The sequence below is a fragment of the Lasioglossum baleicum genome, chromosome 13 (genome assembly GCF_051020765.1).
Source record: "Lasioglossum baleicum chromosome 13, iyLasBale1, whole genome shotgun sequence".
NCBI classification, from domain to species: Eukaryota; Metazoa; Arthropoda; class Insecta; order Hymenoptera; family Halictidae; genus Lasioglossum; species Lasioglossum baleicum.
In genome coordinates, this window is record NC_134941.1 from 3453143 (window position 1) to 3467763 (window position 14621).

The following is a 14621-nucleotide window of genomic DNA, read 5'->3' on the forward strand; positions in this document are numbered from 1 at the left end:
GTCGTAGAAGGGGAAGCTAGAGTGGGAACACTGTTTGAGTGTCATACAGTTAGACAATGGATTTTATGCATTGAAAATTCTGGGATATTATTTGCAATTTATTCAAACTATCAAGAGGAAAAATTAATTTTTATATAGCTCTTATCTTTCACAATAGATTTTGAAAATTGTTATGTTGCATAGAAATCCGTAGTCTAGATATAATAATAATTATATCGTTAATTTTGGATATTTATAGTACACGAGGGTGTGCACGATATAAAAAAATAAATAGTTTATAAACCATTTCATGGTTTCAAGAACATTAACGAGACAAAGGATTATTTTCACAGTATAATATTGCTTAATATATCACTTGTACAATCATCTAAATTGTTTGAAACATCTTGGTGCTGTTTCAGTAAATAGAGACATTCAAGAAAGGAAAAAACAGAAATTAATAAAGAAATTTATTATTTTTCATATAATTTTTAACCTTTTGAAATTATTAATGACCAGTGCTCATTGTTGTTATTTGTATGTGTTTGGCATATTATATTTTGTGATAGAAGTTAATCTTTTGAGAATTAATGATGTCTCTTGCGTGCTCCTGGATCTTAATTAGAGTTTTGTGCATTAGTATAAGATGTGATCAATTATAAGGATGTAATGAGTGCAATAAGGTTTGTCACTTTTTAAGATTAGGTGTTCTGGGTGATTTTAGTGTAGTCTGTCCTGAATCGGTCCATTATTGTTCCTTCCTGTTTACATCATAGAGACGGATGGATTGTTAGAAATTTTGTATCACATTGTCTATTTTTGTTCTCTCTGTCGTCGTCCAGATTGCACTCCATTCTTCCTTTATACTTACTTTTATACATATAATAAGATCCTAGTATAGTATTGGAGTTATTCCGGATGCTGGTAAAGTTGTTGATTCTTTCGTTGCAGCATCTGCGTCCTCGTTTCCTGTTATGCCTTTCTATGAAAGGCACTGTCTACACGATATTTATATCGAAGCTATTGTTGTTACGTAGTCTTCCATATATTTTCAATTTTCATGTTATGACTTCTCTCATAGCTGTTTGGATTCGCTAAGGCTTTTAATTCAATTTCATTTCGCTCTAGATTTTCTATAATCGATTATGAAATTTAAGATTAAATTGCAGTTCCATATAATTTCATCGAATTATAAATAACTGCCGCAGGCATCGCACATTTGTGAAATGAGTATAAAGTGGCATCAATGATGATAAAACAGCAATTATTAAATCTAATAATAATTGCGAATGTGAGCTCGACGAATGCTACTTATTAAACTCTCTGTGCTGATATAAATTTAACAATCATTTGTCTTAAAAATAATTACACAGAAGAGAAAAATAAAATCTATTTAGTTATTATATTTTGTTTTATCAAAAATTGTAATATTCATTAGTATGTTTATAAACTTCTTTTTTTTATCTCAGAAACCTAATGTGAAAGTAAATATTTTTGCACCTCTTAAGAAGTTTCTTATCGAGCTTAATAAAAGAAAATTCTGTTTGGTTCCTATGACGTACAATTAATGCAATCAATATTGGACACAATAGACTACATTGAATTAAATTAAAAATTAAATTTTTAGTATTCTATAAATAATAATTTGCAACACGGCCTACAAATATCGTATCAAAATCTTAGAACCATTAACACGTTGAACACAGAGCTACTTTATCCAATTTTCCATTTAGGTAGCTCGTAAGTACATGTGTGCACAAGCAGAAAACTTGTTAGCCTTATTTTTGTTAAACTAAAAAAGGTGTAAATATAGTTTTTAATATTACACTGTCGGTCCACAGGGACCAACAAACAGTTTAACGTGTTAACATTTTATATAATTATTAAAATTACAATGATGCTACCACCATTAAATTTCTTCATGCCAGCACCTTGTAATTTTTATACATTCTGTGCTAAGGTTAGTGACAAACATAAAATATAACTGTAGAAAAAGTTCAGTGAAAAATCTTGTAACAGCTAAAAATTTCACGCACCAGAGATTCAATAAAGAAACGTGTGTGTCGCGTGTAGATTGCCGGAAACGTCGAGGGGGAAAGTGACAATTTGCGAAGTCGAAGTTGCAAGAATTCGGAATGGCGGTCTCGATCTCTCGTTTGAATAAACCCGGTGGTGAACAGCGACGGAAATCGTTACCGTACGAACTCCGTGCACGCGCGCGGAGTAAAATACGTTTTACGGTATATGTATACACGAAAATCTCCGTGATACCAAAAATGTTTCGGGAAATGCCGGGAGTGTGTACACAGAGGCTTGGGAACCAGTTCTTTGACAAATCTCAGAATAATCTCGAGCCCTCCCGCAAACTCTCGACTGCCTTTCCACCGTAAATCGCATTTCAAAAGTTTCTTCCCTCTGTATTCCGATCTGCCCGTTTTCGCGGAGTCTTGCCAGTCGATTGAGATAAAAGAAATATTCCGAAGAAACCTTGCAGAAGCTATTTATTTCAATGGCCGAACAGAACGCGAAATCGAACTGACAACTAGAAACTAAACCACGAAGACAAATTGATCCATTGAACCCCGCCGGTCGACTTTGTTATCGCTACCAACGTTCTCCAATAGGACCGTGTCGCGGTACATTGAATTCTCGTTCGTTTAACCATTAACCCCTCAGGGATGACGTCACTATACGTCGCCACAGTGGGGTATTTGGCCAAAAACCGGAAGTTTATTTCAAAAGTTTAAGTTGTTGTAGTTTTTTATCAAACAAGAAGTTTCTGTACAGTGTGTTGTCATATAATTGTGGCACCGCCTCACCATACCAACCACTCATACCCAACCCAATCATACCAACCACTTTTAAAGCTTGGCAAGTGTAGTGTTAATAATAACAGAATAGAAAAGGCAAAGTTAGAAATAGAAAAGACACACATCTCATAGATCCTAATGAAACTTGGTTTACTTAATAGATTGTAATAGAAATGAATTCTTTTTCAAGTTGGTGCAAAAATACTCGTAAAAATATTAAGAACGATGATAAACAAAATTTCTAATTAATTAAAATTCATAAGATCTGTATCGATTATCTTGAAATAATTCCTAACAAATGAAGATTGAACACAGTGGCCAATTGTCATGTGAAAATAATCTTCTCTTATTTAAGAATGAATATAAATTTGAAAGCATGTTATTTAAAAGTAAGAATAATTGTGAAAATCCAAGGTAAATTATTCGTGGATAACACGATAATTTATCTCATCTTTACCAGGGCGAAGCGCCATTAAAGGAGACGATTTCTTTGACCCGATGTTATTCATCTTGAGCTTCTCACTGTGACATCATTTCTATGCTCCGTTTTCTTCAGGAAGTCTGTTATTTTTGCTCGTTTACCCCTTCGTGGGAGATGTTTACAAACGTAGTGTGATTCAAGCCCTCTCTTGAATTCTATGCTTCTTTCAATGTACTAGTGCGGTGTCATGCCGAAGCAGCCTTACTTCTTTCCTACTATACAAGCAAAACATGTTAGAAATGTTGTTTTGCACAGAAATTACCAATATTCATCAACTATTAGAATGTCGAAGAAATTTAGAAAATCTTCTTTTAAATTCTAAAATATATATTTTATCGTACAAGTTACGGTAACACAATTAAAACATAATGTAATAATAATACAGTACAGCAATCTACACGTAATATAAATAGGTTTCAGATTTTTAGACAAAAATGTGTAAAAGTGGAGCTGCCTCTTTATTGTTGCAACATGTTCAACTATGTCGAGGATGAACACTTGACCATTTGTATCGGCGCTCCTGAAATTTGCGATATGCGTTATACGATATGGGACGATCGAGTTGATCGCACTATGTATTTTGTTTCTCTCCCTTTTATCTCCTCGTTCGATTCGTTCGCCGTGTCCCAGCCTTCTCTGTTCTGTTCGGAACATAATGTAGAGTCTACATTGTAGTCCTAACCCAGATGTGATCTACAGTAAGTGTACAAAGTATTCGTACACCCTTTAAAATAGGATACCTTTTTATATAATTGTGTTACGAGCCAGGGCCGCGAGCAGCACGAGTGGCCGGCGGAGGGTTGTTACTAGGGATTGCAATCCCGCGTCATTAGTCCAGTCAACGAAAAATCGTAGAGGAAAATGGAAGGAACACAATTTTTAATTTTGGGACTTTGTTTGGACTAGTTAGGAGGTAAACATACTAAAAGTCCCCACTCCTAGGAGGTGAGCGGGGTGCAGGGGGCACATAGTTTCCGAAATATAAGCGGAAAACCAAAAAAGGGATCTTCTACGTGCCCCCTGCACCCGCTCACCTCCTAGGAGTGGGGACTTTTAGTATGTTTACCTCCTAACTAGTCCAAACAAAGTCCCAAAGTTGAAAATTGTGTTCCTTCCATTTTCCTCTACGATTTTTCGTTGACTGGACTAATGACGCGGGATCCCGCATCGCGGGATTGCAATCCCTAGTTGTTACCCTAGGAATATGGTATCAATTTGTTAGTTAAGGAACGCGGACGAACCCAATGCGAAATTGGGGAGCCGCTAGGATTATAGACAGCGAGGATGAACCTGACGCGAAGTCAGGAAGCCTCTAGGAATGGAGTCAAACGCAGACGAACCCGATGCAAAACCGGGGAGCTGCTAGGAGGTTGTGTAATAGCACAGACGAACCTGATGCGAAATCGGCGAGCTGTTAGGATGCGGACAAACCCAATGCGAAACTGGGGAGCCGCTAGGTTCGATAAATCTCTGTTTGGACAATTGGAATGTCGCGAAAGAACCTGATGCTTAATCAGGGAATCGTTAGGATAATTAGTAAGTCTCGTAACTAGTATAATTTGGATGTTCAATTACTTGATTAGTATATTGGACAATAGTTATGGGTTTAATGAATTTGAGATAATTATCAAAGAACACAAATATATTCTTACTATAGAATTCGTGTTACAATTGTGTGATTGTCGCGAATGAATTGAATTTAGAATAGAAAGAAATTGAAAGGTGATATTACCTAAACTAATTGTAAGATGCACGGTGTTGACGCACTGGCAATGCGGGGGACTCGCAGCAACCTTATCACTGCCTAACAGATTTTACACCGAACTCGCGGAATCGGTACGGTTAAACTTTGATTCAAAAGGAACGAACGTCCGATCTCACTGGTAGTTGACTTCCGAGATGCAGCACGACGCGACACTATTCGTGATTACGACAGTACTAGCCCACGAGAGTAGAAATGTAAGGGCTTATGTAGCCCTGCAATGACGGGTGGTACTTGTCAGTACCCTTCAATTGAACATTCGTATTTTGTCAACGACCAGTTGGTCGTGCGTATGTTTGGGCCCTAAACTAAACTAAATAGTTATGTAGATTTATCTAGGGTAGCTCTGTTCGTTTATCTAGGACGGTTCCTGCCAGAGATGATATTGAACATCTGTTCGTCATCCGTAACAATTGTACCAAACGACCTGATTTTTTATAATCAATTAGAAGCATTGTAGCCAAAGAACCGCAGTTTGCCGAACACTGTCATGAACTAAGGCCGACTGACGAAATCTTTAAGGGAAATGTTATTCAGAATGGCAACTTTGACAAAACATACTTCAAGGACATTGAAATCTGAGGGGAGGATCCTTTTCTACAACAAGTTTACTCGTATTTTAACGTACTGAATCCATCTCTGAGGAGATCCAAATTTGAAAGTCGAAAATCTCATTTTCGCAAAGCTTTCGATTGCGAAATGAAAGATCCGAAATGGATTGTTTAAGTCCCTCGGTGATGCCGGTGGCGAAATCGGCGTCTACAAAATGGAAGCGAACAGATTCGTGTTATCGAGAAACTCCGGCTCGACGCTGAAACTTTCTTTCCGCGTTTCTCCTTAAAAGTTCGATACGCGAGCGCCTACTTGCCGATGCAACGAGCCCTTTAATGCGTTTCCAGTAAGGACATTCGCTTACAAGCCCGTGTGGTCCTGCTGTTTGTTGATTCCGCGGTTATTGGAGTTTCCGAGGCAGGATTGAGGATATCGCGGAAGTTTGCGCCCCGTTACATTATGCTCAGTGTTCACCGATTCGTTGTTTGCTTGACGCAGGTCTCGAGGTACTTGGATTTTACGGGAGATTACGCTTACCTGCGTTCGATCATATCCACCTTGGAAGAAGAATTCGCTTTCTGGCAGAACGAGAGGATGGTCAGTGTCAATAAAAACGGGAAGATCTACAAGATGGCGCACTACATGGTTCGCAGCAACGGACCCAGACCGGAGAGTTACAAGTAATGTTCCATTCCTGTTTACGCTTTTGAATATTTACCAGATAAGGTAATAGCAAACGCGAGAAAATTTCTAAGAAGGGGGAACTCATTTATGGTGGTTGGACCGCGGAATTTTATGCTAATTAGCACTTCCAAGGAAAAATTTGAGAAAGCAAGTGCGAGGTAGAATTTTAGATTCTTTAATTTCATCTCCAGTGCAATAAAAGCTTAATGAAATCGTAAACTAGGAGGCACGTTCCGTGCGTGTTTGTGCATTTTCCTTCGTTTATATTATAAAGTTATCTAAATAATGAAATTTGTGTTCCTTAAGTCCCCAAAGATTTTTGCAATCAACGAATGTCTAATGTAATGTTCTGCATCGTTAAATATTTAGTGCAATTTCTTTAAATATTTGTAGATTGCTGCAACATTGACCGATGTTGATGAAATTTTTAGAATATGTATAATTGACACAGATAAAAAAGTTGTAAACAACATCTAGTATTTTCTTTGTAATTCCGACGAATTTCAATTTTTTCAAAAATTCTTTTCTAACTTAAAAAAAAGTCCAAATCGTATGGTCCGATGTTAAAAAGTTATCGTCCTCTCAAAAGTGTCCGAGTATGCGTTTCAGATTTTCAATAGACATCGAGTTCTTGACTATATGATACGTTTGAAAACAATCCTTTCAAACTGAATGAATGTAAACATTTGTGGAACGTAGCATCGTCAGACAATCTAATATTTACTGATGATTATCGTCTCGACTGGCCAGTTCGAACAATCGAAGTTCCACTACATTATCCCGTTTGACAAGCTAAACGGCAAATGGAGTGGAATCTCGCCTAAAGCCATCCATCACAATAATCTTCACCGGTCATCGTGGCCTCTTCTTTACAATACTTCAAACGTTCGTAAATAATACCAAACCCACAATACGAATACTTTCACATAAAAATTGGAATGACATTGCCGTCGATTGTAAAATTAGAAACACTAACAAAAGCTATATTTCTTAAGAAGGAAAAAGCCGTTGTGACATTATTATTAATAAAACAAAAGTACAAATTGAAAGAATGTCTCCTTAGCAAATATTGTAAAAGTAACACTTGTTCCTTCATCGAGCAAATATAAACAATTTTTGGTCCGAAAAATGATCACATATATTTGGAATTATGAAGTAAAAAGGTTGTCGATGTACATGATATTGTGCGGCGCAATTGCCGTGCACATGGTTCGTTTAAACATTAATAACTGTTGTCAAATTTTTATTTAGTACAATAAAAGTACAAATTAAATATAGAATGTGTCTCCCCATAATTTCAATCGACAAGCAATAACAAATATTATAAAAATAACACTCGGTCCTTCATCGAGCAAATACAGACGATTTTTGGTTCGAAAATGATCAGATATTTGGAATTATGAAGTAAAAAGGTTATCGTTGTACATGATATTGTGCGGCGCAATTGCCGCGCACATGGTTCGTTTAAATGTTAATTACTGTCGTCAAAGATAAACTGACCATTAAACTGTGGTCAACGCGCGACAAATTAAGCTACGCCGGTAGTATTATGTTGCACTCGCATACATGAAATTGAGTTCGCCGTTGTTCGAAGCAAATATTTATATGTGCCCCCCTACTGAAACTCCTTAGAAGCGTTAATATGCAGCGTAGACGTGATTAAATGCAGGCGCACGTGCATTCCCGCCTTACACCTACGTTCACGGTTCGACAGTGTATTCAAATCCGTTCGTAATGAAATTTCATTGCGCTGTTGTTTGCAGTTCCTTTCATGATGTTTTAATGGTATTAAAGTCTGACACGGTTTCCGCGTGAATTTCGATTGAAATTACATCGGACGAGAAATACCTCGTTATCTGATTAAATGCGATTAACCATAATTTATCGCGAAATAATATTTAATTACTGAAAAGCATAAATGTGCTTTATCCAGTTAGCCGAAATGTAGTGCTGTTTGATCATAAACGGTTTCGAATGGATCGTTCAATTTTTCCTTGATTAAATCACGAAAATAATGAACATTCTATTCACGATGAAGATGACAAAACGCGATACGCGGTTCTCCTTATTTGGCAACGACTTTAATCAGTCGATTTCGAATCTTTATGCAATTGCCTGCATCGTTTGCGTGTTGCTGAGATTGAATAACAATATATTTCTAACAATTTTAATTGGATAAAAATAACACAACAGTATCCGTTAATTCTGGAATTTTCACTGTTTTTCCAGGAATGCACAAAATCTGCAGTCTATTAATCAGCTTTAAAAATGGTTAAAATATAACTGTTTTATTAGTCCAGTCAATTATATTGCTTTTTAAATGTACAAACACGTAGACGATTGTAATACAATTTATTGATTGGAGGAATAATGCCGTAGAAAATTAGTTTGCTTGTGCCTTTAACGCTTTTATCGCAATGAACAAATAGTTTTCGAGGTGTAAAGTTCACACCTCTGTAAACTGTAAACGACAATTGTGGTAATTGTAAATTTCTATTTTAGGGAGGACTACGAGATAGCGCAGAAGCTGCCCCAAAAATCGCGGGAGTTCTTTTACAACAACATAAAAGCCGGTGCCGAAAGTGGTTGGGACTTTTCCAACAGGTGGTTTAATGGAAATACCGCAGGCGGAAAGCTCAGTTTAATGAACATCTCGACCGAGTATATTATACCTGTCGACCTGAATGCAATTTTGCAACAAAACGCACGACTTCTGGGCCAATTTCATAGGTCCCTAGGAAACTTGAGGGTGAGTAGTCTGTGAAACTATCAAACAACCTTTGTCAAAATCTTATTCGCAAACTTGTTGCTTCTGTTACTCGGCACAGTTAAAAAAGAAATTAACCTTCTACAGCCTGAATGTTTTTCATGAACGTAGACTTTCTGTGACTTGGAAACAGCAAATATCGTCCTCTAAATACAAATTAATTCAAGGTTTAACAAAAAATTGAATTTGTTCATTGGTTAAAACGGGGACACAAGAGAACAAGGTACTTTTGTATCTAGAACAAAAATATTGATAAAGTTACACGGAGCTGTAGAGGGTTACACGTATTTATGTATACATGTGTATATATTTTAAAAAATAATCTGAAAAGTAGAGAAAGCGGAAAATATTGCTAACAGTTCAATTGATAGAATAAAATAATGTTTTCTTATTAGACACAATATTACATTGAGAAATAATCACACGAATCAATAAAATTCTTCCCTATGTTACAAAACATTCTTTCTCTTTATCTCTTATAGTAAGTGTAAATCTTCTCTTAAAGTTGACTAGAGGGATTTTTAATTTTTCATAAATGATCTGCATTGTTTAATACTATCTAATACATTTCCTTTTAATATTTGTGCAGGGAATTATTCGAGAACTCGCGAAACATATATTAAGTGTACAAATTAATTCGTAGTTCTCACTCTTAATCAATCAAGCTATTATCGATGACGAAATTCGTTGTTGGTTACGACTAACCATTATTGCTGACAAAAATTAGTTTTTGGTTACCGGTAAACTTTATCAATGACAGGAGTTTTGTTTTGGCTGCGAATCGTAATTTACGAATAATCAATATCGATCGTATGCAAAAAATTTCATAGTACATACTAACAAGAGCACCTTTCTATTAATATTAATATTGGATAGAAATAAAAAAAATAGTGACAACAGCACGTGGTGTTCCCAAGCGGTCACCCATCCAAGTACTAACCACGCTCAACAATGTTTAACTTCGATGATCGGACGAGAATCGGTTCTTTGCAATGTGAAATGACCGTTGCCTTTAGAATTATTTTTAGCAATGAATGATATAGAATTTATTTTTCACAATAGTAAATGCATAGTATAATATGTATAATATATTTTAAGTAGTACATCAGCGAAGAAAGAGCTTGGAATTAATTTGTACATTTAATGCTTATTAGCCTGTTACAACGGAATGAAATTTGCAGAATCAATTTATTAGGTTACCTCCACACAGTTCTTCTCGTTTTTCATGAAATATTAAGTGTACAAATTTTTATGGAAGCCAGTGGAAATCTGTACGTCCCTTCCGCTGCCTCAAACAAGTTGTTCAAATATAATTAGGATGTTCCCCCTATCTTCCCTATTTTCCATTTATTACTCGCCCGTTCGTTACAAAATTTTGTTTGTGACAAGATTGACACTCTGTACATAATTATCTTTATTAATATTCTGAAAGTGTAAACAATTTTAGAAAAAGGGAACGATGGAGAAGACATTTATCGCTTAATGTCTAAAAGGAATATAAGTAATGAAATAAGTCATTATAAGACAGGGTATTCATTAAAGATTTTATTTCCCAATTTTGTACAATTTTCTTTTGCATTAACTACCAACTAATACGAATTATGAATAACAATATTTTATACGAATTATTCTTGTTTCATTTGGATAAGAGGTGCAAGAGTTCTCGCATTTTCCTAGTTCGTTTATAGAAAGACCGGTTATCGAACTTCTGAATGTTAGTGTACACGGTATGTATACAATATGGCTCACTAAATCGAGAAATTTATAGAAAGTATAGTTAGTTTGGTTCCTGAGAGGTTCCATTTAAAAGTTGCGTGGCAGGAGAGTGATGAACGAGCTCTGCGAGTCTGTGATTAAAACTTTTATAAATCATTGATTTCAAGCGTGACTAGCTTTGTCAAAAGTGAAATATCCCCGTATAAAACTTTTCACAGGAAACCGGCTTTCCTCGGTCACAGTGATGATCAGAGTTCCGTACAATATCTCACTGCCTTAAGTCATTAAAGTGCCTGAATTGTAGTCAGTGTTCCGCCGTTGTACTTGTTTAATCCGGGTTTCCTTGTTCGTGTATCCAAACGACGACGTCTCCCTTCTGGGTGGATAAATGAAGGCACGCGAGCACGTGCAACAAATCGGAATGACAAAAGATAAGCCCGGATTGCTCGTCTGCCTTCAGAGAAGCCATTATGCCTAACGATCAGTAATTCTATATACATTTCTTCGGCCACTATATAACTTTCGTTCCGCGCCGCGTAAAAAGAAACAATAAGCGAATCACGCGATTCGACCGTTAATGAAGCTTGTCTGTCGGCGCGCAACCGACGCAAGAACACGCGCAGAGATTCTCTGGCAGAGAATGCGTGCACCCTTCTCGCAAAAGTGCATACGTTCGCGTCTTAGAGCTCGGAAATTATTTAAGGATGTTCTGGAGGTATATAAAAAAGCAACAAAATTTTGGAAAATTTGACAAGATATAATTCTTACTAAATTAATGCAATTACCAAAGTTTGGGTTCGAGTCACTGCACCGTTTAAGAATTACAACTTAAAGTTTGCACATTTTAACACGTCTTCTTATGGAGAATTCATAAAGTTCCACTTCAAACCCTATTTAAACCTTGAAAAAACGCAACTAGAAACTCCAGTTTTTTTGTATATAGTAAAAATTATGTAATTAATTATGTTCAAAATTTATTAGGATTCACTAAACAGTTACAGAGCAAAAAATGATAAACTGTTACAAAACAGTATCTAGTATCTAGGCATTGGCTTAAATAAAACTTGAAATGTGTAACGTATCAAAATCGCCATTTAATTCCTATACATATTTCTGGCCATTAAATTAAATGGACACCTACTACTTTGGGAACATCACAAAGATGTGCCTACAAAAAATGTTTTAAAAAATTTATAAATACAGCAGTGAATGGTCCTAAACATTATCAATGATATTCTTGTAAGAATGGTACGTCGTCCGCGGGTTAAGTGTGAAAATAGATGTTGGCATATGCAATAAATACAAATTCTTTTTTGAATACCTTTCACTAAGGGGAGCATTTTTCTAATCAAAGAGAAAATAGATATTCACTCTGTAAAAACTATATCGTGTCAATACTTTTGTGCTGCACTGTGTACGAGTAACTATTAGCTTGCCCCAAAAGTTTCTTTCGGAATGTATTGCTTTAATACAATGCTGAATAAGTATTAGGTTGTCCCAAAAATTGGTTTTCGATTCATGCACATAATGCAAATTCGTGTTAGGAAGTGCTAAAAAATTAACATAAAAATTATGGCATTGTTTGTATTTATTTAGCAACATTAAAGGAACACATTCCGGAAGGAACTTCCGGGACAACCTAATATCACAACAGACGTTTGACATATTTGATCGAATGTTTACTAGGGACAGTAATTTTCGAAGAGTGCCATTTTATTTCTAAAATTCATGTGTTTAATTTGCAGAAAGCTGCGTCTTACGAGAAGCTAGCGGTTCAAATTCAGCAAGCAATCGACAACGTCCTATGGAACCAAGCGGCCGGTATCTGGCTGGACTACAATCTGAAAACTAATCAGCCCAGAAACACCTTTTATCCGACGAACCTCGCGCCGCTGTACACAATGAGCTACAATCCCGTGCACCGCAGGGAGTACGCGTTATCAGCCGTGAAATATCTGCAATCGCAAGGCATCGATAGATTCCTAGGTGAGTCAACGGAAATTAACAATAATTTCAACGAGAGGAATCCAAGACAAGGGCCACCACCCGGCTCGAGTTTTAATTTCTTCGGTCTTGTCTTTCTCTTCATCACCGCGATTCAATTTAAACTTTTGCCAGCCTCGAAGAAACCTTTCGCCCCGAAAGTTATTCCTATAAGAATGAAATCGAATGGAATCGAGATAAGAGACGAATGGTCACCTCTATATTCCGTCGGCTGCTTGAAAGAGCGGCGTTTATCGGTCCAAGAATATGTAGCGGCGCTATACGTCGTTCGACTTGGTCAGCCGAATAGGCTGTATTAAAAATTCGATGCGACGTGACTGAATATGCTTGCAGAAAATGCTTTTTATCAAACAGCCTTTCGTTATTTATGATTATCATATTCATTGTGGAAAAACAGTTGATTGCTTACTTTGTCCAATGAATCTTTATGCAACACGAAAATTGTCCTAGGCAATTGTAACAAACCGAAGTTAAATGAAACTGTCTTTCCTCTTTGAATCATCTTAGAAGGTCTGAAGTAATATCACAATATCCTCAAATTCTTCTAATAATACATATTAATTTCGTGTTCGACCTATTTTTGTCATAAATTAATAAAATCTACAATTTACATAATCAAACATAATTTTACAGTGGTTTGAACTATAAGCGTAAAAGCATACATAGCAGAGATGTAACATTCTTTGTTAATATTGCATTTTATAGTATTTTTACTTCATTCTTCATTTTCCAATAACATGCTGTCTCACTTTTCCTTAATAGATAGAGTAAAACTACATTAAAAATGAAAAACCCGATACGGAAAATCTCGTCATTGTTTCACTTTCGCATTGCTTGCAGTAAGTACACATAGACAGCAATTAACAGACGTGTGAAGCACATTCTACATATGTGTAGAACACGTTGCCAGACAAAGCTGGAAGTCAATTATTTCGAAAACGAGATCAGCTGCGCCTTTTAACTAATAAATGAATTAGTATGCATAAAATATCTAAAAGCCCTGCCATTTTCTAATATTTGAAATTCGACAAGCTCTTGTGGACTTTTCACCGAAAAATGACAGGAGCGTAGTGAACTGCAGCCGCAAACCAAAAAATGTCGCGACCTAGTTCTTTTTCGCGGAAATACGCACGTCTACTCGTAGTAGTAGTAGCAGTAAAAGGCTGGCTGAGTCAGCCAACCGTCATTGACCACCGCACAGGTGCAAAGCGTGGGCAGACCAGTGTGTCAGTGGGCGTCAGAGAGATCCGAGGGTGTGGAGAAACAAAACGACAATGACATATTCCGAAATTATGCATCGCTTTAGGCGATGATACCTCGGCAACGAAAAGTCCTATCGGAATGAGAAGTACAAGCCGCGTTTTAACGGGCAAAATTTTCTGCCTCCGTTGACGTAACTCCCATGGGAATCTCTTTTATATCGGCGCCAGTGCCCCAATTTTAATACTCGCACCTTTTTCGTGCGTACTATTTGTTACATGTTTTATCTCTTATTCGCTTAGTCCATTCGTACCAGAAATAACATTTTAACAAAAATTTTAATGTACATACTGTTCAGTAATCTAATGATTTAATCAACTATATCGTCAGTTGTTTATTGCAATTTTATTCCAAAGGAATTATTGGGTTCAGTAAAAAAAAATTAGTGAACTATTTAGTAAATTAGGATAACTACAATATGTATAGACGAAACAGAAAAGATTTAAAGAAACTAATCATTTTACCGTATTCCTTTCAGCTGATTAAAATTATTGGAAAAATAAATGAATGTCTGAAGTTCTTTTCATTCTAATCAGCAGTTTAATCATAAGACTCGTCACTGTGCTCACTTTTATACTATTTTCACCAAGTTCTACTATAATAAAG

At 36.2% G+C, this 14621-nt stretch overlaps 1 protein-coding gene and 1 pseudogene across 4 annotated transcripts in view; one reads left to right on the forward strand and one right to left on the reverse strand.

The window, feature by feature from the left end:
- Positions 1-14621, forward strand: part of LOC143215399 (trehalase) — an 85604-nt gene that overhangs the window by 51002 nt on the left and 19981 nt on the right. For all 4 annotated transcript variants that reach the window (XM_076437508.1, XM_076437510.1, XM_076437511.1 and 1 more), the window contains 3 exons: positions 6083-6264; positions 8771-9017; positions 12497-12737. In XM_076437508.1, the coding sequence (XP_076293623.1) occupies positions 6083-6264; positions 8771-9017; positions 12497-12737 (670 nt within the window). The remainder of the gene's footprint in view (positions 1-6082; positions 6265-8770; positions 9018-12496; positions 12738-14621) is intronic.
- On the reverse strand, positions 9927-10046 carry LOC143215490 (5S ribosomal RNA; annotated as a pseudogene).